This window comes from Schistocerca serialis, chromosome 7 (assembly GCF_023864345.2).
Source record: "Schistocerca serialis cubense isolate TAMUIC-IGC-003099 chromosome 7, iqSchSeri2.2, whole genome shotgun sequence".
Taxonomy (NCBI): domain Eukaryota; kingdom Metazoa; phylum Arthropoda; class Insecta; order Orthoptera; family Acrididae; genus Schistocerca; species Schistocerca serialis.
This window is the reverse complement of record NC_064644.1, coordinates 176653192-176667335: the sequence shown is the minus strand read 5'-3', so window position 1 is coordinate 176667335 and position 14144 is coordinate 176653192. Positions and strand designations below refer to the sequence as shown.

Genomic DNA, 14144 nt, shown 5'->3' with positions numbered 1-14144 from the left:
ATGTTACCAAAGCAAAACCTATTGTCTTTTGTGCATATACACAGTGACCTGTGAATGTTCTCGCAGCACAATCCTCGATAAATAAAACTGCTGGAATTCAAATAAAAAGTTCCCGTCAACAAACTTCAAACTCCAGCTGATGCTCTATTGAGTTAGAAATTTTGCCAACAAATCTCTAAAAACTTACTTCACTTCAGTATTCTTCCAGTCAACTGCAACTGTCAAACCAGAGATTTTTTTTAATGGACAATCTGTTATTAAATCTGCAACACACAGTTCTTCTCAAGTGATGCATGAACTGCCTGCACCCAATATTTGTACTCATGATAATCTGCATCAACAACTTCTTTTACAAAACAAAGGCGTGACACCAAAGCAGTATTTCCTAGACAAATGTTATACTGATGCAGCAAGCAATATTTAGTGGCATTAACAATTTTGGGCAATGCTATTAGCAAGAACTTTTTTTGACGTTCTTAAGAACGGCATTCTGCAAGGCAGTACAGTAAGACATAAAATAAGTTCAAATCTGCAGGATTTTGTGGCTGAACTTAAAAAAATAAGTTATAAAAGCTTCTTTCTTATTGCTGATATTCTGTCAACCAAATCGTCTGGGAAACTGTTGTCTACCCAAAAAGGGTGCTTCAAGAACTGGCTTTTGTAGTTTTTAATCCATTAATTCCTCATTATAAAAAAGCAGTCAATCTTTTTACAGCATGAGATAGAACCTTACTTAGCCTTTTTTCACCTGATGAAGCAAAAATACTGATCTTATTTTTCCTGTTGTCAGTTTTCACCATTCTTTCAGAAACGCCAAACTCGGCAGTTGTCTTTCTGATGCACTAAATTGTTTGGTGTCACTTTTAGAATCATATCTTTTTTCAGTGCGTCTTGAAATACAGAATTTTGCTTTAAGTTTGTATTCTGTTGAGCCCACGGCCAATCAGATACCTGTTGCCAATAAAATACATTGTACAATAATAAAACAATATGATGGAAACAACAAACAAAAAGAGCTTCTTTATGAAATCTTGCATGAACAATTTTGGGTGTACCTGAAAACATATCAAAACAAAACCATGAAGCCCTGTAGCAAAAAACATTTTATTTCTAATGAATGGTGAACAAACTGCTTTAAATGAGCTCTTTCTATATTCGTCCATGCCACAATAATACTCATTACTAAGCAGTCTGCTGCACAATGACAGATTTTATTATGAAGCAAATAGTAGGGAGTGACTAAATAATTTTCTACAGTTATATTTATTCTATGGATGAAAGTACTTCAGTACTATTAGCATGGCTGTGGGACTGGGTTCAGTACGCTAAGAGCACCAACAAACAAAATCGATCAAATCCCAGAAATGTAGAATGGGAAACATATTGGGCAAACTTGCAAGTTGATGAATGCATGTGTATGAAAAAGGCATGTGCATCCCTTGCTTCATATAGTGTTGTCCCACAAAAATATGGCAGATAGAGTGCTTTGAAGAAGACAGTACCTTGACAGTTGCCACACCAAGACCCACAATACTGCTCAGGCACATATGCCCACTCTTGTCTGAGCACAAAGCATTGATACTGAAAAGTCCATATGAAGCTGACTAACTCATTATGACAATGAAGAGAAGACTACAGTCAAACCATGCTGTGCGCAACATGCATGGTCCAGTACACACTAAGTCCAACATACAATCATTATCTACACACTAGTATTACAAACAGTTATATCAACATGGTCCGTAAGAATAACTGTCATGGAATGACAAACCCAATCTTTGAGTCCTGTGAATATTCCTCAACTACGTTCATTCACATCTTGGCCTTTAATGTTGATGAGGCATACTGACTCTTGCTTTGAAGTTTCCAAATTATTTCACACTATATCACAAACAGAGCTTAGTGTAACAAAATGTTTCTGGCTGCTGCACAGCTGGGTATATGTAAATCATGCCTCTGCAACCTTAATCAGTTATCATTGGAAAGCTCTTCTGCAAGACATCCAAGTATGGATTACTTGACATTTGTTCTGGATGTTGCAATTTTCATAAATGTTGGTGTAGTTCCAAATTTTATACAAGATAATTTCAGTAAACAATCGTTCCTACATCAGTTGAGGGATGTGACCAACAATGTGTCTATATGAAAATGGAGTGAATGGGATATTACTGTTGCATAGTTATTTGAATTGTCAGAAGTAAGTCGTTAAATACACTATTTCAGCTTCTGGAGGTGCAAACAGTTTCTGTTAGCAACAAACATGAGAAAAACTTTTGAGTCTTTGGGAAGTATGAGAAATAAATACCGAAAATGAATCACCACAGCCAGATCATCGAAGAACTTTATTTCAAACAACTAGTTTTGGCACAACACTTACACCATCTTCATGCCCATTATAAACCGAAAGAGTACTTTCATTCCTTGGCTCATGCATTGTAGAACGCATATAATACTAGTTGTTGTAGACTGTATACTTCAGGAGTTGTCCCCACAATCACCGCATGGACATAATTTTAAATATTTCTCTGGCATTTCTAAAAATCCTGAAAATTTATGGTACCATATATTGTGTACTCACTGGGAAAAAAATTGCCTTCAAAATATTGCAGAGCTCAATAAAACAAGTTATCATCTTACATTTCTATAGTCAATGAGACATTGTAATTAATGATGGATTTTGTAATAAGGATAGAGAATTGTTAGTAAACACGAAATCCCCCCCCCCCCCCCCCCTCCCAATATATCACAGACCTTGTTGTTGGTGGGCAGGCTTGTGTGCCTCAACAATACGGGTACCCATACCATAGGTGCCACCACAACACAGGGGTATCTGTTGAGAGGCCAGACAAATGTGGTTCCTGAAGAGGGGCAGCAGTCTGGACAATTCACTGATCTGGCCTTATAACATCAACAAAAACAACTGTGTTCTGTTGCTACTGCTAACAGCAAAGGGAAACTACAGCTGCAATGTTTCCCCGGGGCTTGCAGCTCTACTCTAAGGTTAAATGATAATAGCATCCTTTTCGGTGAAATATTTTGGAAGCAAAATAGTTCCTCATTTGGGTATCTGGGTGGGCACTACTCAACATGTCATCAGGAGAAACACATTTGTTTTCTATAAAAAAAAAAAAAAAAAAAAAAAATTGGATCATGGAATGTTAGATTCCCTAATTGGGCAGAAGTTAGAAAATTCAAAAAAGAAAATGGAGAGGTTAAAGTCAGGTATAGTGGGAATAAGTGTTCAGTGGCAGGAGAACAGGCCTTCTGGTCAGGAGTAGGTTCAATAACGAATAAGAAAGTAGAAATGTGGACAGTATTGTGAATGTATTATCACAGATAAGATAGACACAAAGCCAACAACCACCACAGTAGTACAACTTTATATGTCGTCTAGCTCTGCAAATGATAAACAGATTAAAGAAATGTAAAATTTGTGATCAAAAGGTAATTTCTAAATTTCGCAGGCTTTATGCACCCAATTTCCAAAAATTTTTGTATCTAGTTGGTACCCATATCCCTGATGTGTTTGCATTTTTGGTTGTTTTGAATATTTAGTTTGTTGTTCATAGTAAAAAATGTTGTGTGTTTTCAAAATTTTACTTTCAGAAAAGACTAATCAAAGAATTTGCATTAAGTTTTGCTTGATAAAACTGGAATAAAGTGCAGCATTGTGTTTGTAATGCTGACTGTGGCTTCTGGTGCATCTTTTATGAATATGACATGAGTTTATGAGTGGTATAAATGTTTCAAAGAGGTTCGAGAAAACATTAAAGCCGACAACTGCCTTGGATGCCGTAGGTCATCAATTACTGAAGACAGTGTAGAAGTAAGGAAAATGGTTCTGGACAGTCACTGAGTCACCATCAAAGAGGTTGCTGATGATGTCAGCATATCCTCTGGGTCATGCTATGCAATTCTTTTGGATGTTTTGGGCATCAAACATTTAGTTAGCAGTAAAGTTTGTTCCAAAACTGTTTGATTTTGACAAAAAACAAAGTTGTGCAAACATCACTCAGGAAGTGCTGAATGAAGTCAACAATGATTCAGAACTTTTAAAGACAGGTATAACAGGTGATGAAACATGGGTATGACACTGAAACCAAGGCATAATCGTCCCAATGGAAACTGCCCTAAGAGCCAAGGGGGGGAAAAAAAAGTTCGACCACGTGTGAAGGTGGTTCTTACTGTTTTCCTGGATTATATTGGGATAGTGTATCACGAATTCCTAGCTTATGGTTGCATGATCAATAAGAAATATGAAGTGTGTGTGTGCGCGCGCGTGTGTGTGTGTGCGTGGGGGGGGGGGGATGTGCCAACTGCATCGCAATAATCCTCCTGCCTACACCTTAATGCTTGCTCACGATTATTTGGCAAACAAGGAAACCATCATGCTGCCCCATCCACCGTTTTTGTTGAACATGGCCGCCTATGACTTCTTTCTATTCCCAAGGCTGAAGAGAGCCATGAAAGGACGTCATTTTATCATCACTGTAAAATATCTGGGAGTATGCGTGCGGAACGATTTGAAGTGGAATGATCATATAAAATTAATTGTTGGTAAGGCGGGTACCAGGTTGAGATTCATTGGGAGAGTGCTTAGAAAATGTAGTCCATCAACAAAGGAGGTGGCTTACAAAACACTCGTTCGACCTATACTTGAGTATTGCTCATCAGTGTGGGATCCGTACCAGATCGGTCTGACGGAGGAGATAGAGAAGATCCAAAGAAGAGCGGCGCGTTTCGTCACAGGGTTATTTGGTAACCGTGATAGCGTTACGGAGATGTTTAATAAACTCAAGTGGCAGACTCTGCAAGAGAGGCGCTCTGCATCGCGGTGTAGCTTGCTCGCCAGGTTTCGGGAGGGTGCATTTCTGGATGAGGTATCGAATATGTTGCTTCCCCCTACTTATACCTCCCGAGGAGATCACGAATGTAAAATTAGAGAGATTAGAGCGTGCACGGAGGCTTTCAGACAGTCGTTCTTCCCGCGAACCATACGCGACTGGAACAGGAAAGGGAGGTAATGACAGTGGCACGTAAAGTGCCCTCCGCCACACACCATTGGGTGGCTTGCGGAGTATAAATGTAGATGTAGATGTAGAACTGCTGACAGAGCGCTAAACACTACAATGAAAAGTGCTTCCTAGATTGGAAAAAGTGCTGGCACAAGTGTATTATACCTGTGGGTGTTACTCTGAAGGGGACAACATTGTTGATGATGATGAAATAAAGAATCTTAAAAAAAAGCACACCATTGCTTTTTGATCACACCTCACATAATGAGATAAAAGAAATTATTCAGATATTTAAGGGAGAAGAAAATTCAGTAGTGATGGGGCACTAGAATTTCATAAGGCTATCAAGAAAAGCAAGAGAAGGAAAAGTAGTAGGTGAATATAGGCTGGGGCAAGGAATGAAAGAGGAAGTGTGCTGGTAGAATTTTGCACAGACAATAGTTTCATCATTGCTAACACTTGATTTATGACTCATGTAAGAAGGCTGTATACATGGAAGAGATCTGGAGGCACTGGAAGATTTCAGATTGCATTATGTAATGGTAAGACAGAGATTTTGGAACCAGATTTTAAATTGTAAGCTCCAGAATGAAACTTTCACTCTGCAGCGGATTGTGTGCTGATATGAAACTTCCTGGCAGATTAAATCTGTGTGCCGGACCCAGACTTGAACTCTGGACCTTTGTCTTTTGCGGACAAATGCTCTAGTGACTGTGCTACCCAAGTACAACTTGAGGCTCAGTCCGGCACACAGTTTTAATCTGCCAGGAAGTTTCAAACTGTAAGATATTTCCAGGTGCCGATGTAGACTCTGACAATGTATCGGTTATGAATTACAGATTAAAACCAAGAAATTGCAAAAAGGTAGGAAATTAAGGCGATAGGAACTGTATAAGTTTAAAGAACCAGAAGCTGAGTGTCTCAGAGGAAGCATTAGGCAATGACCGACAACAACAGGTGGAAGGAATACAGTAGATGGTGATGGCTGAGCAGGAATGGCTACAGGACAAATGTAAGGATTTAGAAGTATATAGCAGCAGGGGGAAGATAGATACTGCCTACAGGAAATTTAAAGAGGCCTTTGGGAAAAAGCAGCAGCAGCTGTATTAATATCAAGAGCTCAGATGGAAAACCACTCCTAAGAGGAGAAGGGAATGCTGAAAGTAATAGGAGTGCATAGCACATCTATACAAGGGAGATGTACTTGAAGGCAATGGTACAGAAATGGAAGAGGATGCAGATGAGAATGGGAAGGGAGGTATGATACTGCTAGAAGAATTTGACCTAAATTGAGACAATGCAATAGGAGTAGACGACATTCTGTCAGCACTACTTACAGCCCTTTGAGAGCCACCGATGACTAAACTACTCCATCTGGTGTGCAAGATGTATGAGATAGGTGAAATACGACCAGGCTTCAAGAAGAATATGATTCCAATTCAAAAGAAAGCAGATGCTGACAGGTGTGAATATTACAGAACTGTTAGTTCCATAAGTCATAGCTGCAAAATGCTAACACGAATTATTTACAGAAGAATGGAAAAACTGATGTAAGCTGATGACCTTGGGGAAGATCAGTTTGCATTCTGGGGAAATGAAGCAACATGTGAGGTGATACTGGCCCTAGAACTTTCCTTAGAAGATAGGGTAAGGAAAAGCAAATCTGTGTTTATACCTTTTGTAGACCTATAGACAGCTTTTGACTGGAATAGATTCTTTGAAATTTTGGAGGTACCAGGGGTACAATACAGGGAGCACAAAGTTAGTTGCACCTTGTACAGAAACCAGATGGCAGTTACAAGAGTTGAGGGGCATAAAAGGAAAGCAATGGTTAAGAAGGGAGTGAGACAGGTTTGTAAGCTATACCCAATGTTGTTCAGTCTGTACTTTGTACAACCAGTAAAGGAATCTAAAGAAAAATTTGGAGAAGGGATTGAAGTTCAGCGAGAGGAAATAAAAACTTTGAGGTTTGCTGATGACATTGTAATTATGTCAAATACAGCGTAGGACTTGGAAGAGCAGCTGACAGAATATACAGTGCCTTGGAAGGAAGATATAAGATGAACATCAAGAAAAGCAAAACAAGGATAATGGAATGTAGTCAAATTAAATCAGATGATGCTCAGAGAATTAGATTAGGAAATGAGAGACTAAGTAGCACACAAGTTTTGCTGTCTGGGCAGCAATATAACTGCTGATGATGAATATGGAGGAAATACAAAAAGTAAACTGGCTACCATAAGAAAAGCATTGCTGGAGAAGAGAAATTTGTTAACATCGAATATAGATCTAAGCGATAGGAAGTCCTTTCCTAAAGTATTTCCATAGAGTGTTGGGTCATTCCATATCAAATCACCCAATAAAAAATAAATTTTACACCCACCTCCTTAGATTTTCATGAAATTTGGCTCAAATGGTTCTAACACCATCCTGACAACACCTGCAAATTTTTTTTTGCTGTATCTCTTATAGTTTTTTTTTTTAATAAATTTTTAAAGTTTTTATGTTTTGCGTTTTCCGAACCTTCGGAAATGGTAAATTTAATTTGTATTCAAAACTTTAAAATTGCTTATCTTAAAAACTCTTTTAGATAACATCATGATTTTTGCAGAAAGTTTATTTATTACACATATTTGAAGATAAAAATGATACTATTAAAATATAATATTTTCTATGAAAAAAAAAAAAGATATATGTATTTTTTTTTTAACGGATGTTTTGTTTTATAAGAATTGCAATATCTAGAGTCTCAGACCTGATAGAATGCTCAAATTTGTTTTAATTTACTCTTAAACATATAGGCTACATGATAAAACAAAAATAATGATGGCTTTTTTAACATGTTTATTAATTATGGTTAGATTACATCAGAATTATGTACAAAGATAGTGTACTTACGACACTTATGTATAACCCAACTGATTGCTTGAAACATTGAATTTTTTGAGTAATTTTGTCTTTTTAATAAACATTAATGCTGATTCAAACTGTTTTTCCACTTCATCCAAGAGTTTTCAGTTCTTTTGATACAGTCTTTTTTTGAAGTAATACATTCTTCCAGTGCCGCTTGATTGAGGTGCGTCTACTACACAGACTATGTGCTCCAAAGGCACTATGCAAGAATCTTCTCTTTCAGGCCAATAAAATGATGCAGCTGGTCCTGAAGGATGTAGAAATAGAATTTCTGCATCTTCTTCATCACTGAATATTGTTTTTACCATTCCAAAGTACCAGTTACCATCATAATTTGCAGCCACATAGCTATTTATGGATGGTTCAACATGAATCCAATCAGAAGAAGAATGGAAAGAAAAGACTAAGGAGGGTTTTACACTATCTGTAGTCTTTCTAATTTCAAGGTTGTTTGTTGGAAGCGGTTTGAAGTTATGAAAACTTCTTGTTCCAGGAATGGTTCGGGTTGCTGAAAAACGTTTTTCTAGTTTTAACTGTAGCAAATCAGCTTGTTTTTTGTCAATAAAGTGAAAATGAATGTTTTCAACATTTTTTTCACAAAACTTGTACACATCGATTGCTGTCATTATTTGTTCTTCGTCTGAAAGCTGTAGACTGGCTTTCCTTAAAATTCTTTTAATAGTTCCTCCTAGGCCATCACACCATCACAAATTGACTTCCCATGACTGGTTGCAAAAAAGAGTGTTGGGCCTTCAAATTAAAGTCTCTCAAGTGTTCAGTCAAATTTTTAAAACTGGTTCTATTTTTGTACTGCCCAGCACAACCATCTGTAAAGTAGTGAACCGAGTCAATGTCAGTATGATGTAATGACAGCCACTTTGTAATTTCTTTTTGTACAAAGTTAACAAAACCAGTGTCAAGTTCTTGGTAATCACTAATAAAACAGTTGTTGGAAACAAAAACATTGTTTTCCTCATTACTTAGAAAAACTCCAACTGGGTGTAGAGTACAACCACCTCTATTCCAGTGGTAACTTTAGATCTCATTTTGTATAACAAAGGAATAATTTTCACTGAAATCAATCACAATAATTGCTGTTTTGGGTGGTGGGTCTTCTTTCAGTCTTTTAAAGGCTATTGATTGGGATTTTGCTATAAACGAGTGTGGGGAGAGCTTTTCCAATGACCTAACCAATAAAGAAATGTAGTCTTCAACACTGATAGACTGTTTGATCATTTCTGCCGTGTCTGTGTTAATCCACTGACTGATTACAATTTCTTCTTCTAAATCATAATCTTCACTTAGTTTTTCAGTTAAGTACTCAGTTAGTGCAGTATTTGCAGGACAGCTGTCACAATGATGTAGCATGCAGTTTTGGTTTTCCGTGTTGCACACAAGCATCTTAATTAGGTCTTTATAAGATTCTTCAATTTTCACAGCATCCAGTAATAGTTTAACATTCTGGTGGATACTGCATACACATACAGTGTGTGTGCCTGCAGCACCAGCAAGGATACACCATTTAGGTCTCAAGAAACAACATTTTGAAAATCCTACTTCTACCTTGGGATTCTCCCATTTGAAAGAATAATATAGTTCTCTCAAGTTACACAAAATGAGTCTTTTTTGCATGTAAACATTTTTGGAACACTTACTTTGTCTTTTGTTCCAGGTAGCACTCTGGAACTTTCATCCTTTTCATAAAAATCTGTTACAAGTCTTACTGTATTTTCAGAAAGAGTTTTACCTGTTTTTTGGACCAGGAGTTTCCAAAATACCCTTTTCAGATTTTAGCTTTCTAGCTTGTCACACCATGTACTCACTTACATTAAATTCTTTCATCACTTTATTTCGACTCCAAGAGTCTTGAGCCAAGGTCAGAACCTGGATATTTCTAGACATCCCAACAGATGAAATCTTCTCTTTCATAAGAGAAATCATTACATCAAAATCATTTGCTTTCTCAACCACACTTGTCTCTTCTTCGTCATCATCAGAACTTGGTGCATCATATTTTAGTGCTTTTAAAACCGCCTTTTTTGCAGTCTTTTCAATACTGCTAACCTTCCTTTTACAATAATACCCTTTACTTTGTTCTGACAAGCCATGAAGCTTTATTGGTGTTAAACCTAAATTATCAACAGCAATGTTTGTTTGTACGAGGGATTCATTTCTGGATTCCAATGATTCTAATTCAACCATGACTTCATCATCTGTTTCACTTTCATTGACTTCAACTCTTAATTTTTCCTCACAAAAGTTACGGCATGTTGAGCAAAGCTTTTGCCCAGGTTTTATGCTAATATTTTTTGTCAGTAATTGTTTAGAAAGATCCAAGCCTACACTTCTCAACGATTTTTTGATGGGCTTTTTGTGTTTTTTTTTTTTTTAGTGGGTCCACACATGTTGTTTGATACTTTTCAAAAACATTTAAAAAGTAGTAGCTGTGGTGTGAACATATATTCTTAAATTCACACAGATTAATTCCAGATCGTAAGTGGATCAAATCTTTTTCTTCCTCACTCAATTCAGATACCAGTTGTAACTTTTTTGAAGGTGTGTAGGTTGTTTGGAAACAGTCAGATTTTTTAAATAACCCTACGCTACAGGTTTGAATATCTGACATACTGATTTCACTTTTGGTCTGATTACTGTTCTGGTTACTTTTATAGGATACTGGAAAAGAATCTCTGTAAACTAAGTAACAGTACTTACTGAAAGTTCGAATAAACTTAATAAAATACTATCCAAGCACTATTTAACACTCTAATAATTTTTTACTTCAAAACACAGGAGTAACAAAACAAAATCCAAGCGTACATTGTTACTCCAAGAAGACAAAAACTTATTTTCGGTGTCTAAGTCACTTGGTACTTTTTATTTTTAAATTATAATTAATATTATTTTAAAAATTAGATAACTATTAAACAGGTTAAAAAGCCAACATAATTCTTCTTTTATCTAATAGCCTATACAATTAAAGAGTATTTTAAAACAAATTTGAGCTTTCTATCAGGTCCGAGACTCTAGATATTGCAGTTTTTGTAAAACTAAACATCCGTTAGGAAAAAAAAAAACTTGTAATTTTTTTTTCATTTGGAAGATTTTAATACATCTTTATGATAATTTATATCATAAACAAACTTATTCCAAAATTTCATACTGATATCTTGAGTATTCTTTAATATACAAATTTTTTTAGTTGTGAGGACACGTTTAAGTTAAGATTTCCGACTGCTGAAACAACGCCAAATCTAAAAACTTCAAAAATTTATAAAAAGAAAACTATAAGAGATAGAGCAAAAAAATTTTACAAGTGCTTTCAGGATGATAAAAGAAGTAATTGTACCAAGTTTCATCAAAATCTGACATGGTTGGTGTCAAGGCCTGGGTGACTTGACATGGAATGACACTGTTGCCATGAATGGAAGTGAAATATAAACAGTAAAAAGTTTACACAAAAAGGGAATAGAGGCTTTTGAAATGTGGTGCTACAGAAGAATGCTTAACATTAGATGATCAGAATAAGTGACCAATGAATAGAATTCAGGAGAAAAGAAATTTGTGGCAGAAACTGACAAGAAAAAGGAATCGGTTGATAGGACACATTCTGAGACAAACAAATCACAAAGTCAGCACTGGAGAGAAGAGTGGTGGGTAAAAGTCATAGAGGGAAACCAAGAGATGAATATATTGAGCAGGTTCAAAATGATGTAGATTGCAGTTGGGCTATTCAGAGATTAACAGGCTTGCACAGGATACAGCAGCTTCGAGAACTGCATCAATCTAGTCTCCACACTGAAGACCACAACAACAACAACAACAACATCAGTTACAAAAGAGCCACTCAAAGTTTCGTTACATTGAGACTGCAAGTAGGTTTTGGCTGAGTCTACAATACTGACTGAACTTAATATCAGCAGTGTAATTACATATCCTGCAATGACTTTTCACAACTCTCATTTCACCTATGTCGGCTATCATAAAGGTACACAAAAAGTTTGTTTACTCTTCAACACTTTCATATAGTAGATTTTTATGATGAAAGCAATTCCAAGTTTGTAATAAAATTTGAAACTAAAATAATTCAATGGAGAAAAATATTAAATTATAAGAGTACTGAGGGGCCGTTTATTACTTTACTTCCCATCAGGAGCCAAAATTCCACATATTAGCAACCGACGTTTAAAAAAAAAAAAAATCTATACCCATCTTTCAGGAGTTTTTATCTTGCTGCTTTGGTGAGTAAAGAGGGATATGTTGGAAAAATATTAGGACACACACACACTGTTGTGTTTGAAACACTGAAGGTACTTGGCTGAAAGGGGCATATGAGAATGATAGGATATGGTAATATTCATGTGGCCCTCTCCTTCTCCTACTCATCAAAACTGATGGATTCTGTCAGGGCATAAAAAATATAAGCCACATATCAACAACTGTAATAATGAGTTCTAGCAATCCCATCAATTTCTATTTCCTAAACTGCCAAAGTTTAAGCACAACTGGAGTTTCTCACTATAACATTTACCTGCTCTGTTTCATATTTATGTCTTGTTACTAGATCACGCAAAATCTGCCAAGCTTCTGCATAGTATTTTTGCTTCAATTTAATGTCGCCAGTAACAACAATGGTAATGTCAGTGTTCTTTTCTTGTGTTTTGTTTACCAACAGCAATTATATTCATAGATAAATAAATACTGTATTTCGTTTGACACAAACAATGAGTGCCTATACGTCACAGATAGTTAATAGAGTAACATTTAGTTAGATAGAGAAAACAGACTATTTTGTATCAATAAAGAATGTCACAATACACAAAGAATCTTATTACGTCGAAAAATTTCAAATAGTTTCACGTTTAATAGGACTTCGTAGAAGTACTTGTGTATTGTAAATAGTTCTACTTCCTATAGCAAAAGTGTGTGTTACACAATTTCAGTTTTGCTCACAGTATTACTGTCAAAACTTTATTTCTAATATTGTTCATGTTTTTACACAACCTCATAGCGGAACGCATCCCATACGAGAAACGAAGGAAACTTCTTAGAATGTTTCACCAGCGAAGGAAATTTTTACATGCTTTCGTTGTCACCTAAATTCGATAATCTGTATAAATTACTTCAGCTTAATGAGTATTGCTAGAGAGCATTCACTGCAATTCACATACGTTGTATCCGTATACAAGTCATCTCGACAGACGGAATAGGAGCCACCACATCGACAACTGTAATAGTACGTTCTTGCGGTCACGTCATATTCCATTTCTTGGACATTCACGATTTCAAACACAACTGGTGTTTCACAACGTGTGACGTTTAGCTGTTCTGCGTCGTACTTTTTCCTTGTTTCAGGATCACGTAAAATCTGCCAAGCTTCCGTAATTTGCTTGAATTTAGTATCGTCAGTAGCAGCTTTCATTTTGTCTGGATGATTTTTTATAGCCAGTAGATGATAATTCCTCTTCAGTTCCTCAGGCGAAGCATTTTTAGTGCATCCCAATACTGCATATAGATCATCCATTAAGGAAGGGACACCAGAAACAGCGATAACTTATGCTGATCTTTCAGAGCTATCGAATCGGTACATACGAATTAAACCATTAAACGAAAGCACAATACACGAACGACTATTATCTTCATCTCCTGTGACGGTCAACTGGTCAAGTGTCAACTCTGCACAGCGTTGCCAACTCTAAAAAACCCGAGTCGCTAGATTCAATATCAGAAGTCGCTAAAACTGATTTTACTAGGGGTGTACTGAAAATTTCGTGCTGTGAATGGTGCAATAAGCCAGTGTGTGTGTGTGTGTGTGGGGGGGGGGGGGGTGTGTAATAAAATATTAATAAAAATTGCCTCATACGTAATTGCTATATTGTCTTAATTAAATGACGCATCGCTTGCAACAACATACATATAAAATACGCTAACGCTTAATTAAACATGTTATTATAATTGACACAACACATAAATTGTTGTTTCAATCTCAGTAGTCAAATATACTAGAAATATACAACTATATTTGTAACAGAAGAAAGCAAGAACTCAAATTAGGTTACAATATATACATACCGGTATGTCGTCACTCAGAAGATCGAATAACTCTTCTGTTTCATGCTCTGATAGAACTATAGTTGATGTAGAGGGTTGAACGTCGCTCAAAAGATGATGTTGCAGTTCGACTGGTTTTGTCGCAAAAGAGTAACTTTTGTTCGT

At 36.4% G+C, this 14144-nt stretch overlaps 1 protein-coding gene across 1 annotated transcript; it reads right to left on the bottom strand.

Moving 5' to 3' along the window:
* Positions 1-12746: 12746 nt before the first annotated feature.
* On the bottom strand, positions 12747-13582 carry LOC126412446 (dnaJ homolog subfamily C member 24-like). Its single transcript, XM_050082051.1, has one exon. It carries the CDS (start codon positions 13450-13452, stop codon positions 13048-13050), a length of 405 nt encoding a protein of 134 aa, XP_049938008.1. The 5' UTR covers positions 13453-13582; the 3' UTR covers positions 12747-13047.
* Between the last annotated feature and the right edge of the window lie 562 nt (positions 13583-14144).

Excerpts from the sequence above, each read along its gene's own strand:
- LOC126412446 (XM_050082051.1), bottom strand. The coding sequence starts at position 13,452 with ATGGATGATCTATATGCAGTATTGGGATGCACTAAAAATGCTTCGCCT.